Here is a 13749-nt window from a genome sequence, read left to right on the forward strand (position 1 = left end):
TGGGGCTGTTGGAAGAGGCCCAGTTATGAGCCAGTCGGTAAACATCTGACCTCTCCCAGTAGGATGCGTGGTGCTAAGTGCCATGGGAAATAATAAGGTGCCTGGGCAGTCAGGGGAAGATGCTGACACCCCCAGACATGAAAAGATGAGATGGCTTTATCACACACTCCTTGGCAGTTTAGCAAGGTCAGACATAGTGCTTCCTCCTTCTCATTATATTTGGGCTTAGGAGGAAGAGAGGTGGAAAGATTGTATGGGGGCTTGTAACTCTAAGCTTGTGGATCAATATATCAGTTGTTTTTGGTTTTGCGTGAAGAAAAGAATGACAGGATGAGAACAGGGCACTTCCCTCAGTTGACAGTGATGGGTTAGGTGCCGAAAGAGGCAGGGCCAAGCACAGGGGACTGCTGGAGCTGGAGGGTGGCTCTTTCCTACCTTCTGGCCTCGGTGCAGGACCCAGAGTGGTATGTGACGCCCCGTGGCCTTCAGTTGGGGCACATGGAGACATCCACAGGGCAGGTGACCCTGCTCCTTTCTGTTCCTCCTCCTCTTGACTCACGAGCCCCAGGTGCCCATGTTCCCATCAATTGTTTCTCCATCTCAGATTGAACACGGAGGGCATTGTTGGTCCCAGACCTCTGCCGGCGGCTCTGTTTACATTCATGCCCCTCTCTCCTCTCTGCCCTGCCTCCTCTCTGTTTTCTCTGCCTCTTCCTTCTCTCTGCAGGTTCACTTGCTGAAAGACCAGTTGGCTGCTGAGGCTGCTGCCCGTCTGGAAGCCCAGGCCCGTGTGCACCAGCTCCTGCTGCAGAACAAGGACATGCTCCAGCACATCTCCCTGTTGGTCAAGCAGGTGCAGGAGCTGGAGCTGAAGCTGTCAGGACAGAACACCAGTAAGCTATGCCCAAACACCCTTGCCCAGCCTCGCCTCTTTCCGTGGAGGCTCTGCAAACCAGATGTCATTTTCCCTACAGCTTTTGGTGGGGCTTTATTGGACCTCTGACTTGTCCCTGAAATTCCGACAGAAAACAAAGGCAGCTTTGTTTTCCATCCACACACTTCATGAAATTACAGAATTACAGGGCTACAAGGGATCTTGGCTGCCTTCTAATCGAATGCCCAGACTTGCTCCAGAATGTCCCAGGGGAGCAGCTGCCATGTATTCACCCGGCCCCTCTCCTTGAGGCCGTCCTTTACACCCTAAGGCAGTCCATTCTTTCTCCAATGGCTTTTCCAGTCAGGGTGGACGAGGCACGTCCTGTGAATCACATTCTTCATGAGCTTTGTGGGAGGCAGCAGACTTGTCAGCATTTGATCTTTTGAATCTCTCTGCCCCATACCTTCTCCCAAGTGTGGAACATGGAAAAGCAGGTAACAGTGTATCTGTGTAATGGCGAAGGCAGCAGAGTACCTGTGGCCAGATGACAATGCTGGTTAGTGGTAGAGGTTGGCTGGCCCCCCAGCGGAGATGCCTGCCTCCCTGCCCCAGCCCCAGGCCTTCCTCGGGAGCTTACCCGTGGGTTGTGTGCATGTGTGGGCTGTGTACCAGCCAGTATCCACTGATCACCTGCTGTGACAGAATCTGTGATAGAATGTTACATGCATGATCTCTTCTAATCCTTGTAGTGGTCAATAGCATCATTCCCATTTTTCAGGTAAAAAAACAGACTCAGAGCAGTTAAATTTCTGGCTGGAGCTTGCAGGAATGTCAAGGGGGCAGAGCCAAGACCCAACCCAGGTCTAGGTGTAAAACTCATACCTTTTGTTCCCCCTACTTTTACCAGTAGTTCCTCCCATGAGCTTTTTAAAAAAAAAAACAAGAAAGCATATTCCTGGGTTCAACCCACAGAGATTCTGCATCAGTATGCATAAGACAGGCCTGGGAATCTGTACTTTTTAAGTGGCCTAAAGTTATGGATTGGGAGCTGCTGTACCGCTCTGTAAGCCTCTCTGGGTTGTCTAGATTTATGTTTATTGAGACCCTGCTTTATCCCAAGTAATGCTGATTTACGAAGTTGTGGTGTAGAGGTTATCTCATGCTTTTCCCATGACTCGCCCCGTGCCTAGCTTTCTGCTGCCACAAACCCCATTCAAGGCATTCGCTGGCCTCCCCATATCATTATATGGGTCCCACTGCCCTGTCTTTCCCACATCCCCAAAGCTCATGTACCTCTCCAGCTAGTAAGGGAGGCACCCTTCCCTCTGCTCTTCAGCCTCCAGTGAGTAGAGGGTCATCTTGCATGTGGAGCCAAGGCCTTCTTAACATATAGTTAAAATGCTGCCCAGGGATTGGCTCTCCCACTTGGTGTTCCCAAAGTTAGGAGAATGATTATCAGCCCAATTCCCCTATGAAGAGTCCCACCATCCCCTGACTACCTTCCTGTGGAGAGGCTGGTGGCTGTGGCCTAACAGAAAAAACATGGGATTTGGAGTCAAACTAACTTGGTAGAAAGTCCCATTCCCCAAATCATTTGTTTGAGTGTTGTTTCAAAAACAAGAACCTAGCTTTATACTCAGAGCAACCCACTGCATTTTCCATGCTCCTGGAGATACAATTTTGGGTTGAAATATTCACAAGAGGGTTAAAGGAAAAAACTCAGTCAAAACAAAGGTGAATTTGAATCCTAGCTGTGATACCCAAATCACCAATCCTCTCAGAACTCCAGCTACCTCTTTGGAAAACAGAATCAATGAAAATAATACCTGCCTGCTGGGGCACTGGGAGAGCAAAATGGAAGGATCTGTAAAAGCACTGAGTGCAGTGCTTGGTACATAATTTTAGAAATTCAAATATTTTGAATTTTTTTTTGAAAAAAATCAAAAATTTTAAATAGTTTTAAAAATTGGATTTTAGAAGTCCACTGCAAAATCTAAGTGATGGGTTGCATAGACAGGAGTATTCTTTCTCCAGGCGCACCCACTGCTGTCTTGGGTTGGTTGGGAGGGATGAAGCGTTGAGAGGAGCGGATCCCCGGGGTGGCGCCGCATGGCGGCTGCTTAGGGAAGGAGGTTTTCCGCAGCCTGGGCTGGCGGAGTGTTGGCTTCCCAAACCAAGCCCCTTGCCTGACTTGCCCACTTCCTCTTGTCTCCCCCTGCAGTGGGCTCCCAGGACAGCTTGCTGGAGATCACCTTCCGCTCCGGAGCGCTGCCCGTGCTCTGTGATCCCACGACCCCTAAGCCAGAGGACCTGCACTCGCCGCCCCTGGGCGCGGGCTTGGCTGACTTTGCCCACCCAGCGGGCAGCCCGTTAGGTAGGCGCGACTGCTTGGTGAAGCTGGAGTGCTTCCGCTTCCTCCCGCCCGAGGACACCCCGCCCCCCGCGCGCGGCGAGCGGCTCCTGGGCGGCCTGGAGCTCATCAAGTTCCGCGAGTCGGGCATCGCCTCGGAGTACGAGTCCAACACGGATGAGAGCGAGGAGCGCGACTCGTGGTCGCAGGAAGAGCTGCCCCGCCTGCTGAATGTCCTGCAGAGGCAGGAGCTGGGCGACAGCCTGGACGATGAGATTGCTGTGTAGGCGCCGCGGGGACAGCAGGCTGCTGGGCAGAGGCGGCGAGGGCTGCCGCCCGCGTAGGGGGGTGCCTGGCTGACTGACTGCTGAGGGTCCCCAGGGGCCGTGGAAAGTTGGAGGTTTCGGAGGAGGATTAGGGGTTTGCTTTGAAAGGTCAAGTGGGAAAAGATACTGGATTCCCAGAAGTGCATCAGCTCTGCTCTTGGATTTACCACTAAAGGGAGGCAGGGCCTTCTGGAGCCCTGGCTTTGGCAGAGGCCCCCTCTTCAGGGCCACCGGGCTGTGGAAGGACCTGCACCCCACCTGCGGCGTCAGGCCGCTCTGCTCTGTTGTGTGGTGCCCCAGTCAGTCCCCCTTGCTGTCCTCACCACGAGGTCCCAACTGTGAAGGGAAGCCATTGGTACCTTCTCAGGTACTTTGCTTTTGAGTATCAGGATGCTACAAGTTGCCTAACCCTCCCCTAACCTTTATGGGGAGGAATTCCTTCTCTAGATCTTTGCTGAGATTCTAGGTGTCGAATGCTCTGGGCTGGAAAAAAAAAAAAGGATATTCCTTTTAATGTGAGCATGGAATTGAATTGGAGCACATTGGATAAGCAATTGGATAAACTGGACCCAACACTTGTCTCTAACTGGTTGTCAGTTGTCACTTCAGAGGCTCTGGAGACTGGCAGCTTTGCCACGTTTAGGCTTTGTGGTGAAAGCTCTTGGGAAGGGGCAGCCTCTCTGCTGCCACAAAGCACTTATGTCTGCTTCTTCAGCATGGACCCCCTGTCCACCTCCTGCCTGAAAGCCGGAAGCCCAGCTCTTCTAAATGGAAGCTGGGAAGCTGCCCCGGGTCTTCTGTCTGTCCCACCTCAGGGGCTGTGCCTGCTGAAGTTTTTGCAGCACTCTTGCCTCTCTGAAAGCCTCGGAGACCCAGAGCCCCCAGCCTTATCTGTAGCCCCAGCCTTACCTCTCAACCGATCCCCTCCACGGGCAGTGGTAGTCAGTTTTTACTGCAAAAAAAAAAAAAAAAAAAAAAAAATGGACACAGGCTGGTAGCTGAGACTGTTTTAGTCCACTCTTCAGAATCACTGCCACTTAGGGGCGACAGCCACGCCCTCCTTGACCCAGCTGTGGGTACGTGCCTCAGGCACACTTGTTAAAAGTGCCACACGCAATTGTTTTCACTTTCTTGATCTAGGCCTAGAGATCACCACTCAGTACAACAGGCTGACTGGGGCAGTGAGGAGACCTCGCTCCTTGTGCTCCAGCAAGCCCATAAGTGGCTGTTAACATTTTAAACCGCCCAAAGAGAGAACTAAGACATGTTGGAGTCATATGTTCAGGGAAGTTAGTCTTTATTTAGCCTGGACTGGAAGCTACAGACTCAGACTGCAGTATTATTTGAGGGTTAGTTAGTAAAAATTTGGTTATCCCCAAATGGAATTCTTCAACCCTAGCTTTGCTTTATAATATTTATATAAATGAAAGTGCTACCCTGATAGCCACAGGTGGAATATCTTCTAGAAAGTTCAGAAATAATTGCAGCTTTGCACTAGCCCTCCTCGGGGGTTAGTGCACCAGGGTGTCAGTGATAATAGGACAAGCTGTGTGTGCGTGTGTGTGTGTGCATGCATGTGTGCGTGTGTGTAAGAAAGAGAGAGAGAAGGTGACCTGAGAGAAGAGAATGGGACGCTCCAGGGTGTTTGAATCGGCAATAGATTTGTTCTCTCCTAACATGCATTCAGTTGGAGGAGGGTTGTCCTGTTTTGTTTGGTTTGTTTTCTAATAAACCATGGAAGTAGGTCCACATGTGCAAAGGAAGCAAGAACCAGGGAAGTGAGACCCATGAAACTAAAAGTAGCAGACATGAAGAATCCAGTTGGCTGGGCCGGCTAGCTTACAGAATCCTAACCCGGGGTTCCTTACGTCTGGGACCTCTTAGATTTTTAGAAAGTTGAGGGTCCAGGGAAGTGAGATGCCTGGCAGTTTCTCGAGGCCCACCTCCCTGCAAATAGTTGCTGAGGATAAAGCCAGAGACCAGTGGATTAGGTGTGTGGAATGTGGTAGGAGATGGCTTGTGGTGGGATGGGGTGGGGGAGTCGGGGGGTGGGACATAGTTTCTAAAATGGTCTTGAAGAGCTCATGAAGGGATTGGAGAAAGGAAGTGAAGGAGAGTTATAGAAGAATCAGAGAGACTTGTTACAGAGTTTTCTGTAACATGGACCTGGGACCCATTCAAGACTCGTGTTCTTGGGGCACTTCGTGGTAGTGTCTGCTTGCCTTGGCTCCATCCTTTCTCTGGCCCAGGCCCTCCCTGGGGCACGGGCTTGTGGTTAGCATCCTCCCCCGTGTGAACCAAATCAGCGCATGCTCTGCAAAGACTAGGAAACAGGACAGATGTAGGGGCCCTCCACTGGGGCAAACTGGGCAGGAAAGGGAAAGTTGCAGACCTGATTTCCCAATGATGTCAGCCTGTCCTCCCTGCTTGCGTCTCGCTCTGCTAACTCAGCTCCTGCCTTCCTCTTTTCCATCCTTCTGCTCTGCTCTATTTGAAGGACAAGTGGATACTGGGGCACCTCCCTTCCAGGCGATGAGAGGCTGTGAGCCGGCCAGCCTGCCCCAGGTACCAGCGGACTCCACAGTTGTGGAGCCAGGAAAGAATTTCTCTGCACAGGACGGACTATATATTGGAATCAAAACTTATATTCCTTATATTCCTGCTTTTATCAACGCTGTCTGTAAGACTTTTTCATAACCTCACTCCTTTCAACTGATCTTGTTTAGGGGTTAGATTCCTATTATTTATTCTTTGCTTCACTGCTTCCTGCCACCCTCCAGCCCCTCTACTTCCTAAAACTGTTGTGTCATTAACTCTGTTGGATCAACTCTCTGGGAAAAGATTCTGTCAATGTAAGTGCACTTACTCCCTGGATGTTGTCACTAGTGTAGTGGCTTTTGCTAAATAAACCTTTCTTATTTCTAAAAGCTTTTCCATTGTCTTTTCTTGTTTCTTACCCTGCTCTTCTACCTGTTCCTTCTCTGCCCTCCTCCCTCACTCTCCACCCCGCTTCCCAATCCAGGAGGCATCAGCTTCACGACACATGGTTCTGAGGAGTATGGTGTTTAGAAGGAATTCGGGTGTTCCCTGAGGGAGGGAGAAAGGCTGGTGCTCTCAGGTGTGGCTTAGGTAGACACGGTCCATGCCAGAGGTTCTTAACCGAGGGTGCTTTGTCCCCGAGGGGAAGTTGGGCAATGTCTAGAGGCATTTTTGGTTGTTACAACCAGGGATGGAGGAGCTACTGGTATCTAGTGGGTGGAAACCAAGGATTCTGCTGGACATCCTCCAAAGCACAGGACAGTCCCTTCCCACAAAAAATTATCTGGCCCACAACATCAGGACTGCTTCTGTTGAGAAACCCTGATCTATATTCATGTCTGCAGAACCTTCCAACACCACATCTTATAAATTCCAGATATCATTAGAATACCATGGGCAATAGCAGTAAGTTTTGCATGCTTGAAAAAGTACTACATTGTAGATACTTCAAATATAACTAAGACCATCAAGATGGTACAGTTTCATTGACCCCATGACTAAGTGTCTGAAGTATGTAATTGGTAGGAGTCTGAATGGGCCAATTGTAGAAATGTCCCATACTGGGAACAAAACAGGCTCCTCCCCCTCCCTCCCTGGTAAGGATTATGGTAGCATCACAACACAGCTCAGAAGAAGAGGCCCAACTCTGAATGTGAGCTTTCCTGCAAGTAGAAGAGAGAGATAGGAGAGGAGGGATGCTGGTACAGAAGGAAATATTAGAGAAACAAGGAGCTGCGAGACTTCTCAAAATTTACATTATGGAAAGCAGATTACTTTGTCGGGCATAGGTCAGAATGAGGTTGGAAGAGTCAGATAAACCAGGTCACATGCCCTCTGAGACCGAGTGAACTGAACTTGAGTCTTGATTTTCTCATCTGTAGATGGGCATAGTAATATAAACCTCATAGAGCTATTTTTGCAAGGTAAATGAGGTTACAATTGAAAAGCGCATAGCAGTTACCAGGCACTTAGTTTTCCTTTTCATTAACCCTTAGGTTGCCCCTTCTTTGGTCAATGTAATCCTTTGCTGGGTGCCTTTGCAGCCCTGCATCAAGACAGTCACTGAGCTAATAATGAGCTACATTAAACGAGGAATTGGAAGGGGTGGGGGTGGAAACTCCTTAGGGAGAAAACACGAGCACCTGCCCAGCAGCGATTGCATGTGCTGTGGTGTCTGGGCTCAGTCCCTGGCTGTCATATTGTTTTCCCTCTTTTAGTGGCATGTTCTGTGCCTGGATCCAGATGCCTGGGAAGAGAGAGCATGGGGTTGGAGGAGGAAGCGAGACGAGATGAGTTGTCAGCTCCTTTCCTGGTTCTCCCTATCCCCCATGTGTACCCCCTCCCTGTACCCCTCCCTACTAAGGGGATCTTTCAAGGGGACCTTTCCCACCTGTGTGTGCAAGGAGACGGCTTCACGGGCTTGGATGGCTTTTCCAGTTAGAGAAGCAGTAGATCAGAGTGTGGACTCAAAAAAGACTTGCCCAGAGTCTGAAGGCCCAAGGGCTGCCCAGAGACTGTCCTGCCTGAGTGGGAAGGTCAGAGCCCTGCAAGCCTGAGCTCCCAGCCCAGCTGGAGCCCTGAGGGCAAGTAGACACTGGCTGGGGATAGCAGAAGAGGACAAGAAGAGGAGAGGGTTGGGGGTAGGGGGCTGGGAGTGGCCAGGTAGCATATGATGTGTTGGGGGCTTGAGCCCAGCTGGCTCGTACTTTATGGGAAATGAGCCACAAGAGATATTTTAGCAGCATAATTCTGAGCAATAGAAGCTCTGCTAAACATTAAAGTGAGGCTTCAAGAAAAGGTAATATGTCTGCTGGAAGGATAAGGTGGACCTTCCACCCCACCCACTCAAAAGTCAGAGAGACAGAAGACAAAGGAAGGGTGAGTGTCAGTGTCCTGAGAGATGTCCCACTGTGATAAAAGGACCCCCTGGGTCCCCGGGGAGTTAAAAAGTGATGTAAAGAAGACCTAAAAATAAGACTATGAAGTATTCCGCTTTTCTCTTTCTTTTCTCTTTCCCCTCTTTCCCGCCCCCTTCCCTGCTCTTCCCTTCCCTTCTTTCCTTCCTTTTACCACATGCTACCCGCCTTTCTGGGTCAGAGGGGGCATGGAGGTTGCTCAAAAGCAGAGCAAGCATCAGCGATGGCCACCGGCCAGTTGCTTGGGAGGGAGAAATGATGTTTTCACACATTAACTGGCCTGTTTGACTTGACCCAAAACAACCATGCACAGCTGTCCCCTGGGTCTAAAATCCTTTTGTTTTGCTTCAGCAACAGATGCCCCTTCTGAGTGAGTGGCGGTGGTGTGTGTGATGGGCAGGGGTCTGGCCGTACTTACCTCTTCCCTGACTTATGCATGAGAACCTGCTATGCTCCCCACCCCCCACCTCAGGTGGTCTAACACTGTGAAGGAACCCTGCACCTGGACCCTTTCCTGTGCAAACAGGAGAGGACATTCCACCCTCTCTACCCCCAGGGCAAGCGCCACCCCCTCCCCCACCTTGTGTGGGGCGGACAGATCCCACAGGGGCCACAAGGAAGCCGGGATCCCTGGGCCTTGGGTCTGGAATCTGAGCTGCACCAGGGTCACTGGAGGGCTGGATAAATGCACGCGGCTGGGCCACAGTTTCTGATTCACTGGGTCTGGGGTGGGGCCTGAGACTTTCCAGTTTTGAGTTCCTAGGTGACGCCGATGCTGCAGGTCTGGGCACCTCGCTTTGGGTCTTAGAGGACATTCCCAAATTGTCTTGGAAAAAAAAAAAAACAGAGCCAGGGAGGTGAGCCCGATGTTGCCAGGCAACTGGTAGATGAAGGGAAGTGAAGTGGGACTGGGTGCTGGGAAGGCCAGCGGGTACTGCTGGGTGACCTCAGAGTACACAGGAGGCTGTGGCTAACTTTGATTTATTGGTGTCTCTCTGGAGATAAATAGGCTTCATCCAGTGTTTACTGAGGTGTCCGCTAGCAAACTGGCTGGCACCGCCCCACGGGCCTACTTGGAGGCTTGGCAGCTGCCCGAGGTAAGCCTGTCTCCCGGCTGGGCCTTCTGCTCCCTGCCCCAGAAGGTTTTGAGCTTGCGGTAGAACACCCTGCAGCTGAAGCCCTCCTTGAAGCCGCGCTTGATGTGGCTCTTGAGCGAGCGCAGGGTGGGGTACATGCGGCAGCAGGCAGCGCACTTGTAGCCGTTCTGCTGGGCAGGGAGCCGTCTGGAGGCCGCCAGGATGTCCTGGGACGTGATGGAGTCCACGGAGGCCAGGCCCTGCCTGGATTTCTTTGCGGCTTCTTGGGGGCAGGTATTCTCTGGGGAGGAGGAGGAGCAGATGCTCTCAGCTGTGTCCTCGGAAAGACAGTTGTCCCCCCTGCCCTCGTCCCGCTGCACCTCTGGGAAGCTGTAGGTCTCCAGGTGGCTCTCCTTGTTGGTGCACACGAAGTAGCTGTAAGGAGAGAACCAGGGCCGGTAGATGGTGCAGTTCCGTCTCAGCTGCTCCCCAGTCTGGGCGTCCCCCAAAGTGCAGTCTGCAAAGGAAAGGACGGGGTGTCAGCCTCTGGCCGAGGGCAGGAAGCAGGGAGACCTGCGGAGCTGGAGGCTGAGATGCCCAAAGGCAAGGAGGGAAGCAGTCAGATGTGTCCTCGGGTTGCCCGGCCCCTCTCGCTTACAATTCTGAGAGTGGGTGGAAGATTTGGTGGGGAGAGCAGTCTAACGTTTTCGTTCCTGCAGCTTTCTTTTGCTGTTGGTGCACAGGGCAGGTTGATCCCTGCAGAGGAGGGCCTATTTCAATCACCAAACCTTGGTATTTGTCAGCCCTTACCTCCCTGGAGACACCTTGTCTCCTTCCTTCTGTAAGGATAGACACAAACAGGTGGCTCCGAGGACAGCCGGCCCTCCGGCTCTCTGCAGTCCCTCTTTCCACCAGCAGTGTCTCGATGTGGCCATTTTGCCTACCTCCCTGCCCATCTTCCCTCAACCACCTACCCAGGCAGGAATTGCTCCTACATGCCATCTTGAGAGACAGGAGAAGGGAGGTCAGAAGCCTCCACAGAGCCTGTGGGGCTCTGCTAAAGAAAGAAGAGCCAGGTAGAAGACTGTAGATGAAAACACAGCATGTGGCAACCCCGTGTACAAGCACCCATCTCTTAAGGGAGCAGCCCCGGTCCGGGCCCAGCTTTGCACACATGCACACCAGGGTCAGAGGTGGCTTCATCTGGTGAGGGCACCATGTTATGCATCCCATGCTGGAGAGCCCTACTTTGGTAGTGGGGCGGCAAGGCCTGGGCTGGGCTGGGCCGGATGCCTCAGCAGGTGCTGCAGCCTCTGCAATGTCTGGGTTACAGAAGAAGTGCTCTGGTGAGCTGAGCAATATTGGGAGCCCTCTTATTGGGGACCTCCCCCCACCCAAGACACACCTAAAGGCTCACCCTCAGTATTTCAGGGTATCTCAAAGCCAAAGCAGTATATGAGCTCCCTTGCATGCAGGCAGGCAAGGCTATTCTGTATGACACACTGGGAACATCCAAGTGGAGCAGTTTCATTGAGACACGGCTAAGATCCTCTCCAAAGAAAAATTTAAAACTTGGCCCAGAAGATGCCTCTCTGCCTGGCCCACTGACCTTCCTGCAGTTTCCCACATATGTGACTTCACTCTGCATTGCAGGCCTCTGGTTGCTCAGGGTTGCAGGGTGCAAAGAGGGAGCTCTGCTCTCACAGTCCCTGGGAGGATGAAAAGCCTGATTCTCCAGTTGAAACATCTAATGCCTGTAGCCAGAAGGGGTTCGGGTGGTCCCTTGTTGCCCGCCACACCTTGGAGTGGCTGGTAATGCTTGGATAAAAGCAGACCTGCACCAATCCCAGAGCAGTAGCTGTGCTAAGTTTTAGAGACCTATTTATAGATACCATATGTATAGATAAAGGACTGTGGATAGGAATCACTTGGGGATCTTGTTAAAAATGCAGGTTTTGATTCATTGCACCTGCCGTCTGGGGTGGGCCTGAGATTCTGCATTTTTAACCAGTTCCCGAGTGATGCTGACATTGCAGGTCTGGGACCACACTTTGAGTAGCAAGTCCTTAGAACACCCCAACTTTAGCCATGCTCATCAGTTACCCTTCCTTCTGGACCCCTATTGAGTAGTTTGATAAGTTTGGACCTTCTCCAATTTGCCCAACAGAGCTAAAACTAGTGCATATTCTTCATGTAGAGAGACGGCTACCTTGACATTTCATACAGATTCCAAGGGGAAAAAACTTAGATGGCAAATGTTTCCCCCATCCTTCCCTTGCCAGAAATTAATAAACAGCAGGAACTACTTACCACAAATGCAGCAATTTGAAAAATTATTTTCTCCCCATGTGTTATTTGAGTCTCTCACTAAATTGTGGTCCTATAACATCATCTGGTAGAGTACTCAATTAAAAACTTCAAAAAAACCACATCTTTGTGGCCCTAGTGGCACCAGAGTTTACCTGGTAAGCTGGTGGCATGTGAGGACATAATATCAGGAAAAGTGCTCATGGTAGAGGAAGAGATTCGAGGTCCAGAAATGCTGAGAAGTGAGAAATTCTCCATATTCTGCCTACTATAGGGCAAGGAAACCACACATCTGCTCCTAACAGGCTAGTTGGGTTGTCCAGACGATAAATATTCTGAGGGCAGCTGACATCACAAGAGGTCATGTGATTCTACTCCCCCAGCCACATTACCCCTTTAAAAGATGGGCTGGAGTCTATTGCAAGGCAAAGTTAGCTAAAACATCTTTTAGATTTGTCTGACCTGTTATTCCTCAGTGGCCTGCCCTGAGGAAGAAGGAAGAAAATAATAGAGGTGGAATAGTGGTATTATCTGTGTACCCCCCCCCTTATTTTGCCTTTACTATCACCTTTCTGTGTAGCCACTGCCACCCCCCAGCTCTGGAATCTCTGTCGTCTCTGAATGACCTCCACCCAATATTTTTTTTGTTTTGTTTATGGAGGGAGAGGCTTTTTATTAGAATTACTTTTATTTAGAAATAAAGTCAAATGTGTAAAAAGCTGCAGAAATAAAATTAGTTTGAGACACATCTGTACACCCTGTATCCAGATTTACCTCTTGTTCACGTTTTAAGCCATCTGCTTTATCGATTCTTCCTCTGTGTGTGTGTTATGTGTACCTAAGTTCGTTTTCTGAACTACTTGAAGTTAAGTTACAAACTTCGTCGTCATTTACCCCTAAATACTTCAATGTATATTTCCTAATAGGGACCACATGTTGTTTTAAGTTGTCAGTATTGTCTGTTTCTAGCAAGTGACTAAAACAGAAATAGCTGGCTTGCTCAGTACCGTTTTGCTCACTTTAAGTTAAGCTCAATTTGCTGGTGAGGCTGTGGACTTGAGAGAGGCAGGGGTTACCTGTCTGCTTTTTGTTTGTCATAAAACTAGTGGATAGCCTACGAGTGGGATATGGGGTAAGGTCCAAGATGATTGATTTTGGCACCTTGGAGATAAGCTGCAAATACCCCATTCTAGATAATCACAATGGATCGGTTGGATACATGATGGTGTTCTAGATCTAAATGGTGGATATGTGTATGCTGGAAGGTCTAGGGCTGCCGTGGAGCCTGTGTAAGTGTGTGTTCACTTTGGCACCCAAGAGCCTAGAGTTGTCTCCCTGTGTGGATGGTTATTCATAGTGCTTCAGCATTTGAAGGGCGGTGTGGAGAACATGATTTCCCTGTGTTCCTTCCACTTTAATGTTTGGAACATTAGAACAAGTTGGATTCAAGTTGAACCTGCATTCTTTGGCAAGTTAGAGGGCATTGGCCTTGTCATTGGGGGTAGCATGGTGCAGAGAAAGAGTGTGGCTCTGAAAGTACGTGTGGATGAGTTCTAATCCCCACCTGCCATTAGATACCTGTGTCATGTTGGGCAGCCTCTCTGCTGCTTGGTTTTCCCATTTTGTTAATTTAGACAGTTGGAATGGATGATTAGCTTCCTGATCTAAAATCTAGTGGTATATACATGGAAAATAGCATCGTTATGGATGATGTCAACAGAATCCAAAGGGCTTAGAATTTCTGCCTTGACCCATCGCTTTTCTCCCACTGACAACTGAGAACTTGAAATATATGTAATGTAAGAAGGCTCAAATTTTCGGGGAAAATGTGTTTTTGAGAAGTGTATGGGTATTTGCT

At 50.2% G+C, this 13749-nt stretch overlaps 2 protein-coding genes and 1 long non-coding RNA gene across 9 annotated transcripts in view; 1 reads left to right on the forward strand and 2 right to left on the reverse strand.

Moving 5' to 3' along the window:
• The window catches only part of NOS1AP (nitric oxide synthase 1 adaptor protein), a 295134-nt gene extending 288654 nt beyond the window's left edge, over nt 1-6480 (forward strand). For 6 of the 7 annotated variants that reach the window (XM_077156707.1, XM_077156708.1, XM_077156712.1 and 3 more), the window contains 2 exons: nt 728-893; nt 3099-5563. In XM_077156707.1, coding sequence (XP_077012822.1) covers nt 728-893; nt 3099-3514 — 582 coding nt within the window. In that variant the 3' untranslated portion in view covers nt 3515-5563. Of the gene's footprint in view, nt 1-727; nt 894-3098; nt 5564-6050 lie in introns of those variants that run through there. The other variant, XM_077156709.1, reaches the window with a different exon arrangement.
• On the reverse strand, nt 970-3299 carry LOC143680099 (uncharacterized). Its single transcript, XR_013174033.1, has 3 exons — nt 3130-3299; nt 1515-1582; nt 970-1411 (listed from the first exon to the last, which is right to left on the reverse strand). It is a non-coding gene; the product is annotated as an uncharacterized LOC143680099 (long non-coding RNA).
• A 2996-nt stretch (nt 6481-9476) lies between the features above and the next one.
• On the reverse strand, nt 9477-12235 carry SPATA46 (spermatogenesis associated 46). The gene is made up of 2 exons (XM_077156715.1): nt 12047-12235; nt 9477-10101 (listed from the first exon to the last, which is right to left on the reverse strand). Exons 1-2 carry the CDS (start codon nt 12147-12149, stop codon nt 9578-9580), a joined length of 627 nt encoding a protein of 208 aa, XP_077012830.1. The 5' UTR covers nt 12150-12235; the 3' UTR covers nt 9477-9577.
• Nucleotides 12236-13749: the final 1514 nt, after the last annotated feature.

This window comes from Tamandua tetradactyla, chromosome 4 (genome assembly GCF_023851605.1).
Source record: "Tamandua tetradactyla isolate mTamTet1 chromosome 4, mTamTet1.pri, whole genome shotgun sequence".
In the NCBI taxonomy this organism is placed as follows: Eukaryota; Metazoa; Chordata; class Mammalia; order Pilosa; family Myrmecophagidae; genus Tamandua; species Tamandua tetradactyla.